Source organism: Carassius gibelio, chromosome A23 (genome assembly GCF_023724105.1).
Source record: "Carassius gibelio isolate Cgi1373 ecotype wild population from Czech Republic chromosome A23, carGib1.2-hapl.c, whole genome shotgun sequence".
Classification (NCBI taxonomy): Eukaryota; Metazoa; Chordata; class Actinopteri; order Cypriniformes; family Cyprinidae; genus Carassius; species Carassius gibelio.
The window spans coordinates 18,952,132-18,977,000 of record NC_068393.1 but is presented as its reverse complement, the minus strand read 5'-3'; the positions used below and the strand labels follow the sequence as shown (position 1 = coordinate 18,977,000).

At 31.8% G+C, this 24,869-nt stretch overlaps 1 protein-coding gene across 4 annotated transcripts in view; it reads left to right on the top strand.

Moving 5' to 3' along the window:
* Positions 1-797: 797 nt before the first annotated feature.
* Positions 798-24,869, top strand: part of LOC127944459 (cyclin-dependent kinase-like 5) — a 39,198-nt gene continuing 15,126 nt past the window's right edge. For 2 of the 4 annotated variants that reach the window (XM_052540390.1, XM_052540388.1), the window contains exons 1-8: positions 798-954; positions 7,190-7,349; positions 15,318-15,352; positions 18,738-18,783; positions 19,965-20,101; positions 20,169-20,289; positions 23,551-23,610; positions 24,360-24,450. In XM_052540390.1, coding sequence (XP_052396350.1) covers positions 7,286-7,349; positions 15,318-15,352; positions 18,738-18,783; positions 19,965-20,101; positions 20,169-20,289; positions 23,551-23,610; positions 24,360-24,450 — 554 coding nt within the window. In that variant the 5' untranslated portion in view covers positions 798-954; positions 7,190-7,285. Of the gene's footprint in view, positions 955-1,090; positions 1,321-7,189; positions 7,350-15,317; positions 15,353-18,737; positions 18,784-19,964; positions 20,102-20,149; positions 20,290-23,550; positions 23,611-24,359; positions 24,451-24,869 lie in introns of those variants that run through there. The other 2 variants (XM_052540389.1, XM_052540391.1) reach the window with 2 other exon arrangements.

Genomic DNA, 24,869 nt, shown 5'->3' with positions numbered 1-24,869 from the left:
TACAGCTGTGCATCACAGAAATAAATGACACTTTAACACATATTCACACAGAAAACAGTTACTTTAAATTGTAATAATATTTCACAATATTAAGATGTTTCCTGTATTTTTTATAAAATAAATGCAGCCTTTTTCAAAAACAAAAATATTTAAAAAGTACTTTAGATCACACAAATTAATTACATTTTAAAATATATTTACATAGAATTCTTGATCAAATAAATGCAGCGTTGGTGAGACTTTATTTAAAAAACATTACTTAAAAAAATAACTTTTAAAATAGCTTTGCCATCACATAAATGAATTATATTTGAAAATATATTATATATTATATTATATTATAATGATAACAACATTTCATGATATTACACTTTTTACTGTATTTTTTATCAAATAAATGCATTAAAGAATTTGTAATAATATTTCACGATTTTACTTTTTTACTGTATTAAACAAAACTGTTTTTGATAAATTCCATGAAATGCAAAAAGTTAAATAAATAATTTTAGTAAATAATAATTACTGATATATGATAATCATTATTTCGCCATATATTATTATATTATACTATTTACAACTTCACTGAAATGTGAAAAGTAAATAATGAATAATAATTATCATTAATAATAATAGCCATAATAAATAATAATAATCATTAATTCGCCCTACATATATTATTATATTATTTTATGGTATTATTGAACAATTATTTACTAGTTGTTATATTTTAATAAACATTTATCATATTACAGAGAACACGCCCACATTGAGCTACTGGTCTTGTGATTGGTTTATATCCCAGAAGGGGCGTGTCTGCGAACAGCGTCCATCATCGGAGTCGGCTCCAATGTGACGCCAGTCTGGAAACTGTTGCTGTTGACGCGCAGCGGTGCGTTGCGTTTCCCGGCGCGTTTGGGGATGTGAGTGATTGACGCTTCCAGATCAGCGGAGCGCGTGAGTACATGTGCGGTTATACTGCTGCAGTGTTGTGTGTTTGTGTGCTTTATAATTACAGTCTGTCAGTGTGCGTGCTGCGCGCGCTTCAGCTCCGTGTTTCTGTGTGCGCGTGTGACTCCCACGCAGCGCGGATCTGCTTCACTGCGACGCAGACACCGAGCCGTGCATCGAGATGCGCTCCTGAGCGTGATCTTATAGAAGCATCACACCAGACTGCTGTTCTATTCCGAGTAGGCTGTCGTATCACTTCTTCTCACACAGATCAGGGACTGTTTGCAGGGTGTTGCTTCAATTAATGGAGCTTAAATACTCAAGCATCCTTCGGATAGCAGCCCTTAATTGGTGCTTCGTGGACGAATCTGGGTAGGAAAGTCTCATAATGTAAAATATGCTTGTTTTATGTTATATTTAATATCTTTTATTTCAGTTCAGATAGCCAGAATCTAAAGATTTGGTGACTTTGATGACATCATGCATCCCAGTAGCCTCTATTTGGCTGCATGTAGGCTGAGATCTATGAACAACTGCTGTAACAAACTTAACCTCTTAAGTCAACATTTTAAAAAAACATTTGTGTTGGGTGAGATGCTAAAATATGCTTAGCAATCTGACCACGATATATGGAAAAGACAAAGTAGTAGACAGGGTACTAATTTGTTTCTAGTAAAAACCAACACATTTCAATAACTCAAAGTAAATTGGTACTAAACAGGTAAGAAAAAGCAAGAAATCTAGCAAGTAGCATGTTTCAGACATGTTTGGTTTGGAATCATCAACAAATCTTGCAGTAAATCTGACTTTTTGTGATCGTGTGTTTGAGTGTGTGTGTGTGTATATGAGAGAGTGTGCATGAGTGTGTGAGCGACTGTGAGTGTAAATGAGTGTGCATGAGTGAGTGTGCATGAGCGGCTGTGTGTGTGTGCATGAGAGATGTCTGAATGTGTATGAGTGTCAGTGTGTGTAAGCAACTGTGTGTGAGTGTGTGTGTGTGTGTGTGTGTGCATGCAAATGAGTGTGTGTGAGTGCATGAGTGAGTGTGTGTGAATGTGCATGAGTGAGTGTGTGTGAGCGACTGTGTGTGTGCATGAGTGTACATGAGTGAGTGTCAGTGTGTGTGTGCACATGAGTGTGTGTGAGTGTGCATGAGTGAGTGTGTGTGAGCGACTGTGTGTGTGCATGAGTGTACATGAGTGAGTGTCAGTGTGTGTGTGCACATGAGTGTGTGTGAGTGTGCATGAGTGAGTGTGTGTGAATGTGCATGAGTGTCAGTGTGTGTAAGCAACTGTGTGTGAGTGTGTGTGCATGAGTGAGTGTGTGTGAATGTGCATGAGTGTCAGTGTGTGTGTGAGCAACTGTGTGTGTGAGTGTTCATGAGTGACTGTGTGTGAGTGTGTGTGTGTGTGTGTGTGTGCATGAGTGTGTGCGCATGCATGAGTATGAGTGAGTGTCACAATGATAATGTTGTAAAGGCTCACCCCTACATTTACGTGTATGTATCTGCATTGTGTTGGATTAATTTTATTTTTTTATACGAATAAAAAATGAATTATAGTATTCCCTTTCATTTTCTGCTACGGGTGCAAACTTTTGTCCATGAATGACAAATTAAAGAGTTTTTAAAAAATTTTCAACCCCTTAAATTTGTTAAACTGAGTCCATTTTGTGTATGTGTGTTGTGTTCAGGTAGCAAACTTCTTGCACAGCTCAGATTTTTTAAAAACAAAAACAAAATGATTCTGCCCACATCTGTCCTGAAGGATGCTTGAGGGTTAAACACTCTCACAGGTTAAGTGTATTTGTTTACTAACAATGTCCAGTGAACAAACATGAATCCCATAACAATTGTCAGCCACAGCTTCCTTTTTTACTGTAAATTCAAGTTAAATTTGTAAAAGAATTGTCAGGCACAGCTGATTTTTTTTGTTTACTTTAAATTTAAGTACATTTTTTAAAAAGAATTAGCAGCCAAAACTTCCTTTTTTACTGTAAATTTAAGTTAAATTTGTAAAAGAATTGGCAGCCACAACTGCCTTTTTTACTGTAAATTTAAGCAAAATTTGTAAAAGAATTGGCAGCCACAGTAAAAAAAAAAGAATTTAAGTTAATAAATCAGCCACAACTGATTTTTTTTTTTACTGTAAATTCAAGTTACATTTGTAAAAGAATTGGCAGGCACAGCTGATTTTTTTGTTTAAAGTAAATTTAAGTAAATTTTTTAAAAAGAATTGGCAGCCACAAATGATTTTTTTTTACTGTAAATTTAATTTAAATTTGTAAAAGAATTGGCAGCCACAACTTCCATTTTTACTGTAAATTCAAGTTAAATGTGTAAAAGAATTGGCAGGCACAGCTGATTTTTTTGTTTACTGTAAATTTAAGTAAATTTTTTAAAAAGAATTGGCAGCCACAGTTGATTTTTTTAACTGTAAATTTAAGTTAAATTTGTAAAAGAATTGGCAGGCACAGCTGATTTTTTTGTTTACTGTAAATTTAAGTAAATTTTTTAAAAAGAATTGGCAGCCAAAGTTGATTTTTTTACTTTTAATTTAAGTTAAATTGGTAAAACAATTGGCAGCCACAACTTCCATTTTTACTGTAAATTTAATTTAAATTTGTAAAAGAATTGGCCGCCACAACTGATTTTTTTTTTTAACTGTAAATTCAAGTTAAATTATAAAAGAATTGGCATCCACAGCTGATCTTTTTTACTGTAAATTTGTTAATTTTGTAAAAGAATAGGCATTTTTTTACTGTAAATTTCATTATTACTATTTTTTTAACAACGTTATGTTAGGTGGCAAGATTGCAGTTCAGTTTTGTACATTGAAAAGCATTTCTCAAACAGTAAAGCTTGACGCTTGGGTTTTATTATATAAACCTGAGGAAATTAACGTTTTACAGCATCTACTACTTCTCATACCGACACCCTACTATAGCATTGCTCTTAAATGACTCCCGTTCCTCTGATTTTGACGAGTTAATGGGTGTTTTGTGTCTGATGAAGTTGTCTGAGGTCAGCTTTGTCCTGCATCCCTCGTGTTTTACAGCTTTCGAGGTCATGTTGACCTTGTATGCACTCAGTCTGTGCTTCTGTGGAAGTGGACAGAAGTCACTGATTCTCTCCAGCTCTTAGAGAACAGTCCTCTGTTATCCTCTCTTACAGGTGCACTAGTGAATGAAGTTAAAGGTGAAGTGTGTTCTTTTATTTTGGCTGTTAACATACAATCCTGTATCCCGGTTTAAAGCAACCAAAAATGGTCTGGCTGTAGAAACCAGATCATTCTTTGTGGTTTAAACTACTCTTCATGGAGACAACATGACAAACACAACACGTTTTTTAATTCTTTACACTTTTCCAGTCATGTTTCTCTTGCAGAAATAAGTCATCAATATTTTAGTGTAGCTGGCAAGTAAAATAAGCTGTTCTCAAGTCTGATCTGAAAAGACAAACACTCTTCCACACAAATAAAGCAATGCTGTGTTAGCTGGACAAAGCATAGCCTTTTCAGGAATTACAAAAATCTGTGAAAACCTTCAGAAATGCAAATGATTTCAGAAGGCTGCTCATTGTTTTCTGTTTCTGAAGGCGTTTATAGTCATCTCTCTGTCATTTTTCCCCTCGTCCTCCTTACGTGCTCTCATTCTTGTGCTCCTCACTCTGGGGACTGAACCCAGAAAGATGTTCAGTCCAGTCAGATGTGCTTCAAAACCAGAAGATTCGTTCGTTTCTAGCTTTGGGTTGCAGAAGCGGCCTTGTTTTCTTCAGCCATTTCTGACATTTATATGCGGACGGCTGTATTTTTAGCTCTTTTCATAGAGGCTTGATTGAATCAGTCCGAGTTCAGAGCTCATACACTGTAAAAATCAGGCTGCTTTGGCACTTTTACTGTTCATTTGTCTGTCGGGATGATGTGCGTCCAGCTCTGAGCCTCTCTGAGAGCTTCATCAAGGGTCACGAAGACGGAAATATATTTCTTGAACTCACTCAGTCTGTAAAAACAACAATTAGTCCTTGAGAACTGATTGAATATACTTCCTCAAATGGATAATATTCATAAATATTAGATGGAAAACTTAAACTAAGCTAGAAAGGTTAAATAAGCTGAAGGAATAATATATATGAAACCGAAGACTAATAAAATATATTAAACCTAAAATTTAGGCAGAATTCACACATGCAATCATATTCTGAATAAGAAAATTATCATAATGGAGCTTAATATAAATTATAAGAAACAAAATGATTATTTCATCACCTGATATGATTTAATAAATCTGTAATACTGTACAGACAGTTTTTATTTTTATTTTGGGTGATTATAATTTTTTAATCTTCAGATATTTTGGGTAATATTTATTATATTTATTTATTTGTTTATTCTAGTCAGTAATTGGCAGATATTTAATGTTTTGTCCAATATTTATTTATTTGTTTATTTATTTATAATCTGTTTGGGAAGATATTTCACATTTTGTGTGATATTAATTTATGTATTCATTTGTCAGATAAATGTTTATTTATTCTTTAATCTGTATATGCACATATATTTTATATTTGGGCAATATTAATATATTTTTTTAAATCTGTATGAACAGATATTTTACATTTTGCGGTTATTTATTAATTTATTGAATTGGTATTTACTGATATTTTATATTTTGGGGGATATTTATTTTATTATAATCAATATTTGTTCAATAATTGATATTTCAGGCTTATTAGAAAATTCGAAAATCTAAATGTAAATAAAAATGAGTATTTAACTTGTCTCAGGACAGAGCCATGTGTGTGATCTCAGTGAACGTGTGTTAGTCTGAGTCCCAGACCTCAGTTCATCGCTGATTTGTTGGCGTTTTGGTCTAAAGTGATGAAACACGCTCGCATGCAGACCAAACATAAAGACCTCCATCTGTTTGTGAGTAGTGCAGTCCCAGAAACACCACGTGGACATCTGAGTGAAACCAGATGCTGCAGGAATATCACATCTTCTTACATTGTTCAGTTATTCATCACAAAATATATTGGCAGAAATAATGATTGTGCCCAAACAGGTTTCTAGCCTTCCTTGGCCTGACCAACACGTCGTCCAACCCTAATGTAAAACAGACTAACATTTACCATGCAAAGCCTTTCTGAAGCAAATATACATGTTTTCTGGTGCCACTGTAAACAGATGATGTCATAATCAACTCTCTTAAAGACGCAGTAAATTGACTTTATATCGGTTTCTAATGTGTTTTTTATTATTATTATTATTATTATTATTAATTTATTGGTATTGGCAGACACTGTATCTGACGTTTCCAGCAATATTTATTCATTTAATTAATATTTTTTTAAACTTGTAGTTGCAAATATTTGATATTTCTGGTAGCATTAATTAATAATTTTTTATTATTTTTCTAATCAGTATTGGCAAATATTTGATATTTCAGGTAATTTTCATTAATTCACTAATTTTTATTGATTTATTTAGTGTGATATTTCTGGCAAAAGTATATTTATTGATTGATTGATTTGATCTGCATTGGCGGATATTTGATGTTTCCAGCAATATGTATTTATTAATTTGTTTTTAATTGATATTGCAAAATATTAGATATTTAGAACAGATATTTTTCTAATTGTTATTGGCATATATTTGTTATTTACAGCAATATTTATTTATTTATCGTATTGGCAGATATTTGATATTTTAGGCTATATTTATTAATCAATATTGGCAAAAATTGGCTATATATATATATTTAAATTGGTATTGGCAGATATTTCATTTTTGGCCAGTATTAGATTTTTTTATTGATATTGGCAGATATGTCATATTTCCGGGATTATTTATTTATTTGTTTGTTTATTAGTATCGTCAGATATTTGATATTTCATGCAATATTTATTTATTCATCATTCATTCATTCATTCATTTATTCATCAATGTTTTGGTAGATATTTGATATTTCCAGCTTTATTTATTTTACTTGGTATTTGCAGATTGGTTGATTAGACATTTCCGGCATTATTTATTTATTTTATTTATCAGTATTGACAGATATTTTGTATTTCTGGCAATATTTAATTGATTTATTTAATAGGTATCGTCAAATATTTGATAAGTTCTGCAATCCTTTTTTCTTTATTTAACTACTTTCTAATAGGTTTTGGTAATCTAGCAACCAATCGTAGAGCAATGGCCTGTTATTGACACATCTGGATGTGTCTTGTGTGTTTCTGCAGGTGCACGTGTGTGTGTGTCCTTCCCATGATTCCTCCCATGCCAGCGTGTGACCCCGATGACCCCTCGCCCCTCGAGCTCCTCCTCTGTTTGTCTGGATGAGGACCCCGGCCTCCAGTGATGTGATGCACAGGTTTGAGGTTCTTGGGATTGTGGGGGAAGGTGAGTCCCAGCAGAAAAAATCAGGTGAAACTGACGAATGACGAGGAAAATACAGGAGAAAGGAACAATTCATACATTAAAGCCGTTTTTCCTCCTGTATTCTTCCATCATTTGTCACAAATGCTTTTTATTTCATTGTTTCTTGAAACACTTCATGGGCTCACATCATGAAAAATCTCATTTTCCTTGATCTTTTGAAATTAGAGTTTGATGTGGAATTTATTTAGCAATATCATTTAAAAACAAATTAATAAATACATATTTTTAAAACCATCTGCAAATGATTACAAAACAAATTAATAAATAAATATTGCTGGAAACATCAAATATCCGCCAATGCAGATCAAATCAATCAATCAATAAATATAATTTTGCCAGAAATATCACACTAAATAAATAAACAAAAATGAGCGAATTAATGAAAATTACCAGAAATATAAAATATTTGCCAATATTAATTACAAAAATAATAAAAAGTATTAATTAATTCTACCAGAAATATAAAATATTTGCCAATATTAATAAAAAAAAGTATTAATTAATTCTACTATATATATATATAATATTTGCCAATATTAATAAAAAATGTTTATTAATTCTACCAGAAATATAAAATATTTGCCAATATTAATTACAAAAAATATATATAATTAATCCTATAATCCAATACTGATTACAAAAATAAAAGATAAATAAATGAATACTACCAGAAATATAAAATATTTGCACATACAAGTTTAAGAAAATATTAATTAAATGAATAAATGCCACATCAATGTGCATGAGAATGTGCCAAACTCAGGTCAAGAAGAGATTTTATTGAGTTTAAACTTTAAAAACGATTGATTTTGTGTCTCATTTTTTATGTCAGACATTGCAGAAGCATTGACTCGTGACTTGTTTTTATGCAGTGTTTATGGGCACTTTATCTGAAATAGAGCTGTGAAAATGGAATTGAATTCACACTTATGTTCTGTAAATCTGAGTGTAGTCGAGTCAAAGTTGTCCGGTCACAGTCTGAGGAACTTGGCTTTGGTCGTAGTTTCATTCCGGCGAAGTGTGCAGTGACTGCGTTTGGTTTTTGGCAGAATAATATCCTGTCATGGAAGAAAACTATCAATTGCACAGTGGTGCCAGTATGTTTTTAAGTGGAAATATGTGTACAAAGAAGAATATACAGTTCTGCTTGTTGATATTTGTTTTACATTTTACAAGTAGTTAGAACTGAAAAACTCTTGAATGACCTTTTTAATACATTTAATAGGGCGTTTTATTTTATTGTACTCGTACTGTACTGTTCAAAAGTTTGGGTTAATCAGTTTCGTCAGCAAGTTTAGATTAAATTGATCAAAAGTGACATTTCTAATGTTACAAAAAAAATTGTTTTCAAATAAATGCTGTTCTTTTTAACTTTTTATTCATCTGTGAATCCTGAATGTTTTTTATGTACTGTATGACATTTTCCACAAAAATATTGTGCAGCACTACTGTTTTCAACATTGATAATAACCAGAAATGTTTCTTGAGCAGCAAATCATCATATTATACTGATTTTTGAAGATCATGTGACACTGAAGACTGGAGTATCACAGAAATAAATTACATTTTAACATGTATTCACCATTTTACTGAAATAAATGAAGTCCTGGTGAACAGAGGAGTCCAAAAAAATCTTACTGACCCCAAACCTTTGACGAGTAGTGTGTCACTTTGTCTCTATTCTGCAATATTCAGTCAGAGTCTTTATATTTAACATGAACGTTGCATTTTTAAAGCTTTTGTTCATGACTTATGAATGTGCTGGAATGTAGGTCTTCCGGCGATTCTATGTGTTTTAGGGACGTGAGTGTTGAGGTGTGTGACGTCGACCCTCTCTCTCTCTCTCTCTCTCTGTACATTTTGTATTAAGGTGTGTTAAAAGTCTCGGGGGATCAGGTTATTTTTACTCCTTCATCTATCTCTCACACTCTGATGCCCCACTAACACAGCAGCGTGTGTGTGTGTGTGTGTGTTGAGGAGGGCTGGTGGTGTGATCGTTGGGTAAGATGTGCGCTTTCTCACAATGAGTCTTAAGGGTGAATATAATGAAAACTGTAAAGTTGGTGTCATTTTGGTGTCAACTCCAAAATAAGAAATGACGTTTTGCATTGTGACATTGTTTTCATGACAGTGATGCACATGAAAAACCAGTCACAAAGAAAGCATTTTTGCATTTTAAAAAAGTGAAACACTAACAGGGTTAATGACACTAAAATGAAAAATATAATTCACTTCTAGGATGGACTATTTTTAGTATTTTTGACTATTTTCGAGAACCATTTGTAAATTATCTGTACTCTGGAGTTGCAAAAATTGTTTTTCTGATTACACTTTATAATACCAGTTGTATTTTGATATGTGGTCTTGTAAATCTTGTAACCCCCCCCCATTAATTTGTAATACATTTTTTTTATTATTTGTATTGTTTTTCTTTTAAGTGTTAAGTGTCATTTTTATTTTGTGAAACCATCAATAAATATATTTTAAGATGTGAGTAGCAGTCCAACCTGAAAACTATTTTTTAAAAAAATACATTGAAACATGGGACGCATTTAACGACAAGGTCTAGAGACAGGTTTTTATAAAATGTTCCTTCTTTTAAGATGCATTTTTTGAAAACCATGTCATGCGCAGGATGCTGCAAAAAATGCAAGATGTGGGTTCAGCATTCAAAGACCTCCATCTAACATGTATTTACATAGAAAAATGATGGAAAAGCAGTAAATTGAATGCAAAAATGAGTTGTGTGTAGATTACCCCTAATTCTACCAATTCTGATTACTGTAATGGAAAAACTATTGATATATTGGTCTATTAAATAAAGTGTAAAGTGAAATTGTAAGCGCATAGTTGTTATTCAATACTTTTTTGAAATTTATCATCTTGTTTATGAGACATTTTGCTAATTCTGTTTATGGTGCTGCTTTATTATCTCAGGTTAATTGCAATATTAAGTTTATCTTACTGTATCTTACAGATATTTGTTGCATTGCAATAATGCAATTTTGGGGTGCAAAAATAATGTCACAGTGCCAAAAATCTGTCATCATAAAATACGCAAAAACATGCATTGTTAACTTTTAAGATTTTGCACTATTTGGGCTGATAAAGTGTTGTGCTACTTATACTTAAAATACACTTTTAAGTGTTTATTTTATTACACTTTATCTATTTGCATCTGTAGATTTCAATTACAATCCATATTAGAATATTTTTTTTCAGCAGACTCAGTTTTATTCCTATCTGTATTCTGAAGGTTTTTACTGGGGCGTTTGTTCATATATTATTTGGGCAGGTTTATATTTTATTCCTAAACACATGGTAATTTTTCTGTTACTTTCATACTTTCTATTTTCATAGGCATTTTAGTGAAAACAGAATATTCTTTCAGACTAGTGGAAAGAAACTTCCAAAATTTACTTTTAAGTGTTTATTTTATTGTAGTTTATCTATTTGCGTCTGTAGATTTCAATTACAGTCCATTTTTTAAAAAGTTTTTTCTCCACTTCAGCAGCACTTACATTCACCAAACTTAGCAGTTTTACTCCTCTCTATATTCTGAAGGTTTTTACCGTTCAGTTTGTTCATATTTCATTCGGACTGATTTCTATAACATTTTATTCATAACAGCATGATGGAAATGTATTTTCTTCCGCCTGTTGACAGTATTTTCTGATTTGTGGAGTGATGAAAAGAGAAATCCAAAATCCCTTCAGTAAAAACATTTAACTCTAATATGTCAACAAAATTAAACAAAAATTTGAACCTGGCTTTATCCAGTGTTGAGATTTATTTTCTGGAAGTGCGTGCAAATTAGCGCATATTTACTTATAACATTTTAGAATCATCACAATACAAAAGAAAATAAAAAAATGTTTGCAGTTCTTAATGTAATCAATAAACTGGGGAAATATTGTGATAACTGTATGTTGTAATTTTATATTTTACCTTGAGATTCACTCACAAAGTCTTAAGGTGATTGATCAATAATGATCGTTATTAGGGGATTTTTGTTGATCTGTGACTCCAGCTAATCTGTTTCAGATGGAAAGTGGCCAATGGCTCAGGAGAAGGTGATAATTATAAATATCATTGTTTAATATAATCCAGATGAATATCAAATAATGTATAAACAGTGGTTGTGTATTAACTGATGCTCTCAGATGTGTGTGTGTGCATGTGTGCTCAGCTGTTTGTAGATCAGTTTCTCTCTGTAGGCCATAGTTTAATCTCCTCTCAGCTGTGCTTCTCTCTCATATTCGTCTGTTCCCATCCTGACTTCTTTGTTTATCCTCTCGCAGCTCAGTTCTAATTGAAGGCCAATTGTTATTGAGACACTGTTTTCCAAATGAATGTTGTTCAGTGCTTTGACGCAATGTATTTTGTTTAAAGCACTATATAAATAAAGGTGATTGATTGATTGATTGATTGATTTGTTTGAGACTTCAGGTGATCTTCGAATGATCGTGTTTCTAAGATGAGTGCACATGAATGTCCTAGGAGGGAAAGTCTGGGTTTTCAGAGGAGCATGATGGAAGTTAATTGGTTTTGATTATAATCAGGCCCACATGGAACTGAAACACGTCATTCACAAACTTCTACACATCTGCTGCCCAATGCATTATTTTAAAGGGATATTTAACCCCAAAATTTCACATTTACATTTACATCATCATGTTTTTCCAGATAGTGTTATTGATATACTATTATAGTTTTTGTTAATATTTTAAATTAGATTTTACTATTAAATTTTCCATGTAATCTTTATATTTTAATTAAATCTTTAATCATTTTGTTGTTTTTCTCATTTTAATTTGTTTTCTTTTACGTCTATAGTTTTTAATTTTAAGTTTTTAGTTTTTGTTCATTTTGTTTGAAGTTATTTTAGTACTTCCAACTTAAATGATAAAGAGAAATGTTGCTTTAGAGACGAGCTGAAATTTTAAGCTGAATTAGCTTTTATGTTTATTTTATTTCAAGTAATGTTTATTTAAAAAAAGGTTTCTAGTTAGCGATAATAAACCAAATCATATAATTTTTTTCTTTGCTGTATTATTTTATTATTATTTATTACTATCATAGTTTTGTTGATATTTCGATTTATATGTTTTTAGTTTTCAATAAAAAAAAATTTGTGTTATGTGCATTTATAATTTCACATTAAAATTCTAAATACGGTTTTAATTTTGATTGTTTTATAGTTTTATTTCAGATTTGGTTTAAAAGCAACATTTAAAATTTAGTGAAAGTTTTTTCATCTAACATTTATATTTTACTTTAATTTCAGCTTTATTTCGTGTAACTGGTATGTTTCTGGTAGTTTTGGTTTTACAGTATTTAACAATAACAACACTGCTTCTGTGAAATATATTTTAAGAATATATTTTGAACTTTGGAACCCAAATATTTGAGTTTCATTGTAAGACATCACAAAAACAAACACTTAGACATTCTTCAAAATATGTGCCTCTGTGTTTCACAGAAGATTGAAATTCATACAAGTTTAAAATGACATTTTTGGATGAACTATCATCGAGTATTTGGGCTAATTTGAATGCAGTTTCAGTAACAAAAACTGTAGAAACTGAAACTGTTAAACATATTTGCCACATTTACATTGCCAAGTTTAATTGTCCAAAATATTTGATCATAAATATGACTTTCAAAAATCCATAAACCTCACAGGAAGATGTCAAGAAAGCTTTTGCCCTGTTAGTGACCCTAACAGTAAAACCCGTCCAAAAAGAAAGAGATATGCATAATTTAATTCTTTGAATATTATTTTTATTCAGGAAATATTTGAAACAAACATTGATGGAAAGTCTCTGTGACTGTTGCTCCTGTAAAAACAGGTCACATAGTTCCACTTTTATGGCCTCGTTTTTCTTCTTTCTTCTATTCCAGCTCTGGAAAAAGCAGGTTAAGCTACATACATCTTGAAGATTAGCCTGTTTCACATGAGTCTGGAGAATCACTGCTTTGGCACATGTGTGTGTCTGACTCCCCTCCTGATTGGCTGAGGCAGAGGAGTGGGCGGGGCTTTGCGCTCATGAGGGGGACTCCTGTGGCTGTTTCAGCGTAGTTGACCAGCATCACGTCTTCATCACACATTGAGTTCAGGAGATGCTGGCCGATCATGTGCATCACGCAGACTGTCTCACCACAGGACGCTCACAGCGCTCGTGTGTGTCTATGTGTGTGTGTGTGTGTGTGTGTGTGTGTTATTTTGGTTCCTCTCCTTTTGCATCAGTGCAGCTGATGTCATTGCATTTGTGAAGCGGAGGATAAATAATGTGACTCAGAGAAACAAACGATTGAAATAATCCCAGAGGAACAGTTTATTGCTCTTTTTAAGCTCGGCAGCTCAGTTATGTTTTAAGTATCAGTTTTGTTTGCAGAGTTAGAGAAATAAAAATAGTCAAGTTAATTATTAAATCATCTTGAGATCTCAGATTTTTATTTGGGTATGGTGAGCAGATCTGAGACCTTGTTGAGAGGAGAAAAAATTGTTTTGTTAATCGAAATGAAGCTAAAATAAGAACACTAATAATTAATATTAGATGAAAAACTTGCAACTAAATGAAATGAGGTAAAATAAGTTTGTTGTAATACTAAAATTGGTAAAATACACAAAATAAAAATATAAGTTAAACAAAAAAAAAATTTTTTTTTAAATATTTTAAATACTGTAATAGTAAAAATACTATAATAGAATATAAATATTACTAAAATAATGTGTTTTATTTTAGTATTATTCATATGCTTTTATATTTTTAGCTTTTAATTTATATCATTTCAGTTTTCATTGTTAGTTTTAGTTTACATTTTAGTAATTTTATTTGCTTTTGTCTTTTTTTTTTTTTTTTTACAGAGATTTGTTTATTTTTTGTTTCAGATTTAGTTTTTATTTATTTCTGGTTAGCAATTTTAGTGCTTTTTAGTTAGTTTTCAAAGAAATGTCACATTTTCATGTAGTTTAAGTTTTTCATCCAATATTTATTTTTCATTTTATTTCAGCTATATTTCAATCAAGTAAAAATGATTTCATCAAGCTTTAGTAGTAGATGATAATAATAACCGGGTACTTGAGAGGGGTCTAAATGAGTTATTAAATCGAGTTAATGTCTAATTTTCTCTCTCTCATGGTCTCCTGCGGTAAAAATCATCCCGATCCATCTTAAACGTCTTTCTCTTTTCATTATTCATGACAGTGAAATAATCAAATCTTAACGTCTTATTATCTCAGAATATGATTCAGTGCGTCCATCATCGTTAATCATATGAATTATCCAACCTTTTGAGCTCTTCACCACAGTTAAACCAGATTTCTCCTCTCCATTAAAATGTTCTTCTGTTTCGCAAAATAATGATGAGTATGGCTCTGTCTATCATAAAGCGTCTGTACTGTACAGTACTAATGTAAGCCGCTGTGTATCTCTTCACATGGAGCTGGTTGTGGTAAACGTGACTCTGAGGATCTTCTCGGATGTGGGCCCGGATCTGTTGGCCGGGATCTTAGGATGAGCTCAGCTCCGTGTCTCCTGCGGGAGATATTTGTGCCACAGATATGATCCACGGTGCCAAAACCAGAGCGAATACACAACGCACAGACTCCTCCATCAAAAACACTGCCGTTTACAGACACCTGAGCTCAGATGAGATTTCTACACAAACACGATCGAGTCCCACAGGTCTTCAGTGAAAGCAGGATGTTCTTACAGTGTTTCTCTGTCTCTGTCACGTCTGTGTGCTGAGGTGAAGGCAGGTGAAGCAATGCTCTTCTCCCTTCAATCGCTTCATTCATCAGCCACAAAACACTGTGGTTTTTAGACGGCTGAGAGTCGTGTTCACAAAGAAACGGTAAAGACAGGTAGAACTGGGTGAAAGTGAAGAGTAAAACCTGTTTGTTTCTCTGTGTTTCTCTGGCAGGGGCTTACGGTGTCGTCCTGAAGTGCAGACACAAGGTAAGATCTCAGTCACATACTTGTTCAGATCAAACACTATTCATCTCATCTGCAAAAAAAAAGGTGTGCGTTCATAAAAAGTGGGACCTGGAAAGCATATAAGTCCATACTAATTATTAATATTGAAAGAAAGTAGCATGCAGTATGCATGTTTATTATATTATATATTACAACACAAAACACACTCTGCAATGATTTTCCGTATGTATGCATTGTAAAAATGTGCGTATGTGCTAAATATGCAACGTATCGCATAATGCAATGCACTCATAAAATAAAAAGCTCATGTAACATATTGTATAATGTTGCTTTTTACAGTTTGAAATGTTCCCTAATCCATATTGTTTAGCATATTCATTTATTTTATAATTAGCACACTTTAGTGTTTTCTGTGTATGTTGTGTATCAAAATTGCATTAGATGCATTTGCGAAATTTATTGTTTTCAGACAGTAAATCAGGATAGATTATTTTCTTTCTCATGAATGTACATTTTTTTTTTTTAAATGTTTTAAGTTTAAATATATATATACACACACACACACACACCTGTACAGTATTTAGTGTATACTATATATATGTTTCTGTGTGCGTGTAGTAAATTTGTCTAAAAATACAGATTTTGGTCAATAAGATATATTGTATTTTAAAGGAATTAATGTTTTTTTTTTTCAAGGACACATTAAATTGATCAAAAGTCACATTAAAGACATTTGACAAATTATTTTATATTTATATTTCAAATAAATAAAAATTAACACATTCACATAGAAATTAGTTTTTTTAAATTCTAAAAATATTTCAACATTTTTACTGTATTTTTGATCGAATAAATGCAGCCTCGGTGAGCAGAAGAGACTTCTTTCGTCAGTTTGTTTCTTCTGTACAGTACGTACAGTCTGCTGTGTTGAAGTGGTATGAATAGTAACAGGTTTGTGTTCAGTGTGAACAGAATGTGTGGTGATGTGACATATGTTATGTTTATCTATTAATATCTCCTCCGGTCATGAGCCGTCAGACAGATGGTGTGTGTCTGACCCAAACACGCCGGTCACGCCATCTGCTGGACAGTTGTGCACGCTCATGTTCACTGATCTCATGCTCTTCTCTCACTTTGAGCGTGTTTCTGATGTTTATGAATCTTAAACACTGCAATTCGACTCATATTTGTTTACATGTGCATTACTGTACATGTAATAATAATAATTAATAATTCATTACATTTATATAGCACTTTTCTAGGCACTCAAAGCGCTTTATATTTCCTCATCCACCACTAGATGTATTCTGAACAAAACTTCACAGTCACCATATTCAGATAAATGTGTAGTTATTTTAATTGATATATTAGTCAAATTTATTAATTTATTAACTATTTTAGTCAAATTTAATATATTTTTAGTTTTATATATATATATATATATATATATATATATATATATATAAAACTTTTTACATTATATTAAAAATGTATAAAATTATTATTATAATTGTTATTAAATTATTTATTAATACAGTAATGCATTGAATGGTTATTGCTGTTATATTTTATTTAATATTATTTTATTTACTTTTGTTTAATTTTTTATTTTAGTTATTTATTTTTTATTACAATTATTACAGTTGATATGTAATCACAAAATATTTGGCCAAATTATGCAGCCCTACAATCAAGACTTTAAAAAAGTCTTTTTTTTTTTTTTTTTTTTAATCAAAATTAAGATTTTTTTTTTCAGAAAAATTGTAATAATTTTTTCTCTCCCAAAATGTGTAGTCCTAATTCAGACATTGATTTGTTGGTATTAATTAGTATCTATTAGTATTCTGAAGTGCTCTGGCGTCAATCTCTCATTGTTGGGATTGTTTTCTTTGATCTGAGCAAGGTTCCATTTGGCTCGGCCAATCAGGAGCCAGCATGTGTGTGAGCTATGAATATGCATGACATGATAATTCCCGTTGTGTGGCCTGTAGTTGTGGCTCAGATTTAATAAAAGCCTTCTGGAGCTCCAGAGGCTTGGGGCTGATCTGGAGTCTGTCTGATAATCAGTCCATCATCTTATCACACTCAAACACAAGCAGCACAGCACAGTTCATTCAGTTTGATCGTTCTTACTTTAAGGGCCTTATTTCTATATATGATAATCAGAAATGTTTCTTATATATCATCATATTATTCTGATTTCTGAAGATCATGTGACACTGAAGACTGGAGGAATGGTGCTGAAAATACAGCGGAGCATCACAGAAATAAATTACACTTTAACACAGATTCACACAGAAAAAGCTGATTCTTCTTTGACATGCAATTTTACTTAATTATTTGAAATTCTAAATATTGAGAAAATCATCTTAAAAGTGTCCAAATGAATTCTTAGCAATGCATATTACTAACCAAAACATTTTGATAAAATTTAATTATATTTGCGCTTGGAAATTTACACAATGTCTTCAAGGAAAATGAACGATTTTTTGGCATTAAATAAAAATCTATAATTTTGACTCATACAACGTATTTTTGGCTGTTGCTATAAAAAATATACCCCAGAGACTGAAAAATAAACACTAATTCTGAATAAAAACTTCAATAGTTTCTAGTTCACTCTGGAAGAAGGACGAGATGAGCACATTGCATTGTGGGATACAGTGCAATGTCTCTTATGTGCGACACATTTGATCAAATATAGCAGTGTATTTGCATAGTATTCCCAGTTTATTACTGCAAGAATACAGTAATTGTATGCTAGTCTGAACATGTGTGTGTGTGTTTGAGGTCGTTGCGTGAGTGTGTGAGGTTAATAAATCAGTTTGTGTTCAACATAAACAACACACATCCTGAGGGAGCAAACACACACACACACACACAGATGTATGAACATGAGCTGTGTTTCAGTGCGTGATCCTGAAGAGAGGATCTGGAAGAGTCTGAATCTCATGAATCTGGAGCACTGAAGGATGCTGGGAGGATACAGAGAGGGGAAAATAGGCCAGAGAGAGAGAGAGTGTGTGTGTAAGTGCTTTAGTTCCCCTCACACACACACACACACACACACACACACATGGTCCAAAACACTCGCCAAGAATAAAGTGAGTAAAAATGGGCTTTGAGCACTGAGTCTCCATATGTTCACTAACCATCTGCTCATCATTTATTAGGAACAAAGCTTCAACTGAACTAAAAGAGCAATTATGAGTGAGTGACGATTCACTGGTGTTAAAAACTTCTCTTCTGCTCACAGAGGCTGCGTTTATTTCATAAGAAATACAGAAAAATGCTGTAAAATTGTAAAATATATTACAATTTAAATCAGCTGTTTTCTGTGTGAATGTGTGTTAAAGTGTAATTTATTTCTGTGATAAATACATTTTCGTCTCTTTCTGTCTTGCAGGAGACGAATGAAATCGTGGCCATTAAGAAGTTTAAGGACAGTGAAGGTGACCTGATTTACCCCAACCTCCAGAAATAGAGCCGACCGACCGTCTGTGATGTCATGATGCAGCTCATGAATATTAATGAAGCTGCAGTAATGAGAGATACAGAAGAGCATTTGTTCTATACCATAATAATATAGCAACTGTTGTGATTACAAATTAATTTAACTTTTTTAATTTACAACTTTACAGAAGAGCATTTGTTTTATAAATGTTCTATATCAGAAAAAAATATGTAAAATAAACAATTTAGCATCCAGTTACATAAAATGTTTTTAATTAAGGTTTTAGTTTGCATACATTTTCATAAACATGGCTTTGTACTCTGTGCTAAAACATAAACTATTAAAATCATTTTGTTAACTGAAGTAAAGCTGAAATAAAATAAATTATAATATAAATATCAACTGAAAACTAAGCTTAAGCTCAGAAATTACTAAATGCTTTTGAATACTTTATATATTTTATAATTTAATAAATTTCATTAGATATGACAATTAAAAAATAAGAAAATAATTTGAAAATAAAATGATTAAAATAATGAAAAAATAAAAAAATGAAAGTCGATATTAAAAATATATAAACAACTATAATACTAAATGAACTGAATAAAATAAATGATAATATAAATATACTTTAAATAAGTTTGTTGAAGCACTAAATAAATGAAAAAATAAAAATTAAAATATTTTTTTATTTAAAAATTAAATAATTAAAATAATGAAAAAATAAAAAAAATGAAAGTCGACATAAAAAAAATATAAAAACTATAATACTAAATTAACTGAATAAAAAAATTATAATATAAATATTATTCTTTAAATAAGTTTGTTGAAGCACTAAATAACTGTAAACTAAAAAAAAAACTTAAATACTTAAAAATGTATGTATTTTTTAATTAAACAATTAAATAAATAGTATGACTATTAAAAATAATATACAAATTTAATAAATAAAATGCAACCTGAAAATGTAAAATAAAATGTTAATAAAATTATAATTATTATATAAATAATGAAAAAAATAACACTGGCTACTTTTAAAAGTAATGTTTTACCTTGTGTTACAAATGCTAAAATGTAACATCATAATGACAAATCAGTTTCTAGTTTCTACTTAAAAATATATATAAATCTAAACTATAACGCATGTTTATCATTTATTTATCGTGGCTCCTGGTTCAGAAAATGAGGAGGTGAAGGAGACGACGCTGCGCGAGCTGAAGATGCTGCGCTCGCTGAAGCAGGAGAACATCGTGGAGCTGAAGGAGGCGTTTCGGCAGCGAGGGAAGCTGTTCCTGGTGTTCGAGTACGTGGAGAAGGTGAGATCTCCCGTCTGTGTAACTTCTCCTGATGTGTGCTGTGTTCAGATGATGCTGTGTGTTGTAGAACATGCTGGAGCTGCTGGAGGACATGCCCAACGGAGCTCCACCCGAGCAGGTCCGGATCTACATCTATCAGCTGATCAAAGCCATCCACTGGTGCCACAAGAACAACATCGTCCACCGAGGTGCCAACAAACCAAATAAAGACATTAAGAATGTGTTATTTATTTTATTTCATCTTAATCAATGTCTACTGAGGTACAAGACCACCTGTAATAAAGTATATTTTTACATAAAAAAATAATTTTAATGATATTATTTCATTTTAATCATCAATCAAATAAAACATTATATTTTAATAAAAGTTCTTACTTTTAATTATTGTCCACAGAGGTGCAAGTCCACCTGTACTAAAATATTTTTTCATATTTTTATCAAATTTAAATTTAAATAAATTATATTTTAATTATATTATTTAATTTTAATCATCAAAAAAAATATATATTTTTTTTATTTAAATTTCTTACTTTTAATTATTGTCCCCAGAAGTGCAAGTCCACTTGTAATAAAATATATTTTTAATTTTTAATAAAATAAAAAAATGTATAAATTATTTTTAATGCTATTATTTAATTGTAATCATCAAAAATAATAAAAAAACATATTCTAATTAAATTTCTTACTTATAATTATTGTCCACAGAGCTGCCAGTCCACCTGTGCTAAAATATATTTTTACATTTTTAATAAAATTAAAAAAATAATAGTTATATTTTAATTATATTATTTCATTGTAATCATCAATAAAATAAAACAATATATTCTAATTAAATTTCTTACTTTTAATTTTTGTTCACAGAGATGCAAGTCCATCTGTTATAAAATATATATTTAAAATTTTTAATAAATTATATTTTAATGATATTATTTCATTGTAATCATCAATAAAATAAAACAATATATTCTAATTAAATTTCTTACTTTTAATTTTTGTTCACAGAGATGCAAGTCCATCTGTTATAAAATATATATTTAAAATGTTTAATAAATTATATTTTAATGATATTATTTCATTGTAATCATCAATAAAATAAGATATTATATTTTAATTCAATTTCAGTTCAGTTCAGTTTATTTATATAGCACATTTAAAAACAACCATGGTTGACCAAAGTGCTTAACAATGTCTAGAAAAGAAAACTAGAGAGTCACATACAAATAAAACAAATACAGTAAAAACATACCAATGTCACAGCTCAGCTTGATATAAAAGCCAAGGAATACAAGTGTGTCTTAAGAAATGACTTAAAAATTCCAACAGTCTGAGCAGTTCTTATGTGTACAGGTAAACTATTCCACAAATTAGGTGCCACCACTGAAAAAGCCCGGTCACCTTTATTTTTTAACTTAGTTCTTGGAACACTGAGGAGCACCTGACTGGATGACCTCAATGCTTTAACGGGGGCATGGACATGTAAAAGCTCTGATAAATACGCAGGCGCCAACCCATTTAAGATCTTAAAAACAAACAATAAAATCTTGAAATCAATCCTGAAGCGGACAGGAAGCCAGTGTAGTGAAGCTAGGACAGGGCTAATGTGCTCATACTTTTTAGTCCCAGTCAAAAGCCGAGCTGCTGCATTTTGGACTAACTGTAAGCGTTGAAGAGATGACTTATCCAGACCAACATATAAAGAGTTACAGTAGTCTAGTCTAGATGTTATAAAAGCATGAATTACACTTTCAAACTCCTTACGTGGCAGGTAGGGCTTGACTTTAGCTAACAGTCTTAGTTGAAAGAAACTGGCTTTTACAACAGAACTAATCTGTTTTTCAAATTTAAAAGCACTGTCAAAAATCACACCGAGATTCTTGGTAAATGGACGAACAAATAACCCTAAATTACCAAGTGCATCTACACAAGCACTTAAATCCCCAGGACGACCAAACACAACAATCTCAGTCTTATTTTCATTAAGACAAAGAAAGTTCTGATCCAACCATATTTTTAAATCTTTCAGGCAATTCAGTAATGAAAGAAACGAAGCTTTGTTATTAGTATTGACAGGCAAATAAATCTGTACATCATCTGCATAACAGTGAAAATTGATATTGTGCTTTCTAAAAATATACCCCAAGGGCAGCATATACAAAGAAAACAACATAGGGCCCAATACTGACCCTTGAGGGACGCCACAAAAAAGAGGGTGGGCAGATGATGAAAATTCACCAAGGTGAACAGAAAAACTTCTGTCTGTCAAATATGACTGAAACCATTTAAGGGCTATGCCCTTAATACCGACACAGTGTTCAAGTCTAGATAAAAGAATAGAATGATTGACCGTATCAAAGGCCGCAGTAAAATCCAAAAGGACTAAAACAGCATAGTTACTAGAGTCCACAGTTAAAAGAAGATCATTAGAAACTCTTAAAAGAGCAGTTTCTGTACTGTGACGGGGCTTAAAACCAGACTGAAAATTTTCATATATACTAAATTCATCAATAAATGACTGAAGTTGATTAAAAACAACTCTCTCCAAGACTTTCGATAAAAAGGGGAGTTTAGATATAGGTCTAAAATTTGACAAATTGGAAGGATCCAAGTTATTCTTTTTCAGTAGTGGTTGTACAATGGCATGTTTAAAAACAGATGGTACACACCCTGAGCTGAGAGATGTATTGACCAAAGATACAATGCTTTGCCCAACAGTGTCAAAGACATCTTTAACTAAACGTGCAGGAATACTGTCAAGGGGGCAGGTCGTAGGACGTAGCTGTTTAACTATGTCAAAAAGATAGGAGAATGTAACCGGCTCAAACTGCTGAAAGACAGCTGGGCAAAAAGAAAAACCGGGGGAGTTACTGATAACTGTAAAGGGTGGAAAACTGAGACCAGCAATTTTGTCCATAAAGTGTTTCAGAAAGTTTTCACATAACATTAAAGATGGCACAGTACAATCTGAATCACGTGGGTTAACGAGAGAATTAAATACATTAAAAAGAACCTGAGGCCGCTGGCTGTTACTGGCTACGAGGTCAGAAAGATATTCTTACTTTTAATTATTGTCCACAGAGCTGCAAGTCCACCTGTAACCAAATTAATTATATTCTAATAAAATATTTACAAATTATATATTTTAATTAAATTATTGAATTTTAATCATTGTCCACAGTGGTGCAAGGCCATCTGTAATGAAAACAACATACTGTATCATTAATTATAATATTAATAATTATATTTGATAAAATAAAAAGAATACATTATATTGTAATTATATATCATTCTCAAATGAAGTGCAAGACCACCTGTAATAAAATACATTTAATAAATTTAATTAAAATATAGATTTTTATTTGATCCTAATATATTTTAATGATATTGTTTAATATAGTTATTGTCCACTAGATGCATGATGGATAGATCTGTCTCTCTGTCTCTCTTTCTAGATATCAAGCCGGAGAATCTGCTCATCAGCTCCGACGACGTGCTCAAACTCTGCGACTTCGGTGAGGTTCTGTGATCATGTGATCATGAAGCACCAATCTCTGAGCTTCTGTCTGGATTGACCAATGCGCATCACAGGCCACGCCCACACTATATGCAAATGATGTGGGCAGAGCAAATCCTAAATCTCATAACTGTCCTGTATTAGACTCAAGTGTGTGTGTGTGTGTGTGTGTGTGTGTATAATGTCATGGGTATGACACAGGTATTACAAGGAGAGGGTGACTTATGAGGACATAACCCATGTCCCCATTTTTCAAAACACTTATAAATCATACAGAATGAGTTTTTTTGAGAAAGTAAAAATGCACAAAGTTTCCTGTGAGGGTTAGGGTTAGGTGTAGGGTTGGTGAAGGGCCATAGAATATACAGTTTCTACAGAATAAAAACCATTACACCTATGGGATGTCCCCACTTTTCACAAAAACAAACGTGTGTGTGTGTTTGACTCAGGGAGGCGACAGCAGGTGGTCTCTCTCTCTCTCTCTCTCTCTCTCTCTCTCTAGTCTCACTGTAAGATGCTCTGTCTGTCTATTCTTCATTCTCCTGGAGACTCTGATATTGTTTTTATTGGGAAATGCAAGCAAACTCACACATGCACATCTTCTGGCCTCCTAGAATCATCACATATGACAGGAAATCAACTATAAGATGCTGTTTATGTCTCAGTTATTTCTTTGACATGCTAAATCAGCTCACTCTGGCCCTGTTCATGTGGGGTTGATGCTGATCCAGTGTGTTTCTCTGGCAGGTTTTGCGCGAGATCTCTCTGAAAGCACCGATGTGAACTACAGCGAGTATGTGGCGACCAGATGGTATCGATCCCCGGAGCTGCTGCTGGGGTGAGAGTGTATCCATATCACCGTTACATGTTTTTTTTTTATTTTTTATTTTTTATTTTTTGGCAACTATTTTTATTAATTTACTTATTTTGAAAAAAAAAAAGAATTATATTTCAATTATATTATATAATTATATTTCATTTTATTTTAATTCCTACTTGATAATTATATATCTGTCTATGTTAGAATGTAAACGAAATTACAAACTGTCTTAATAAATATAATAAAATAACATGATATAATAAAACAAAAGTATTATGAGAATATAAAACAACATAACAAATTAAGAAATATAAACAATATAGTCAATAAATTAATTAAAATAAAATGATATAATAAAACAAAAGTATTATGAGAATATAAACAACATAACAAATTAAGAAATATAAACAATATAGTTAATAAATTTATTAAAATAA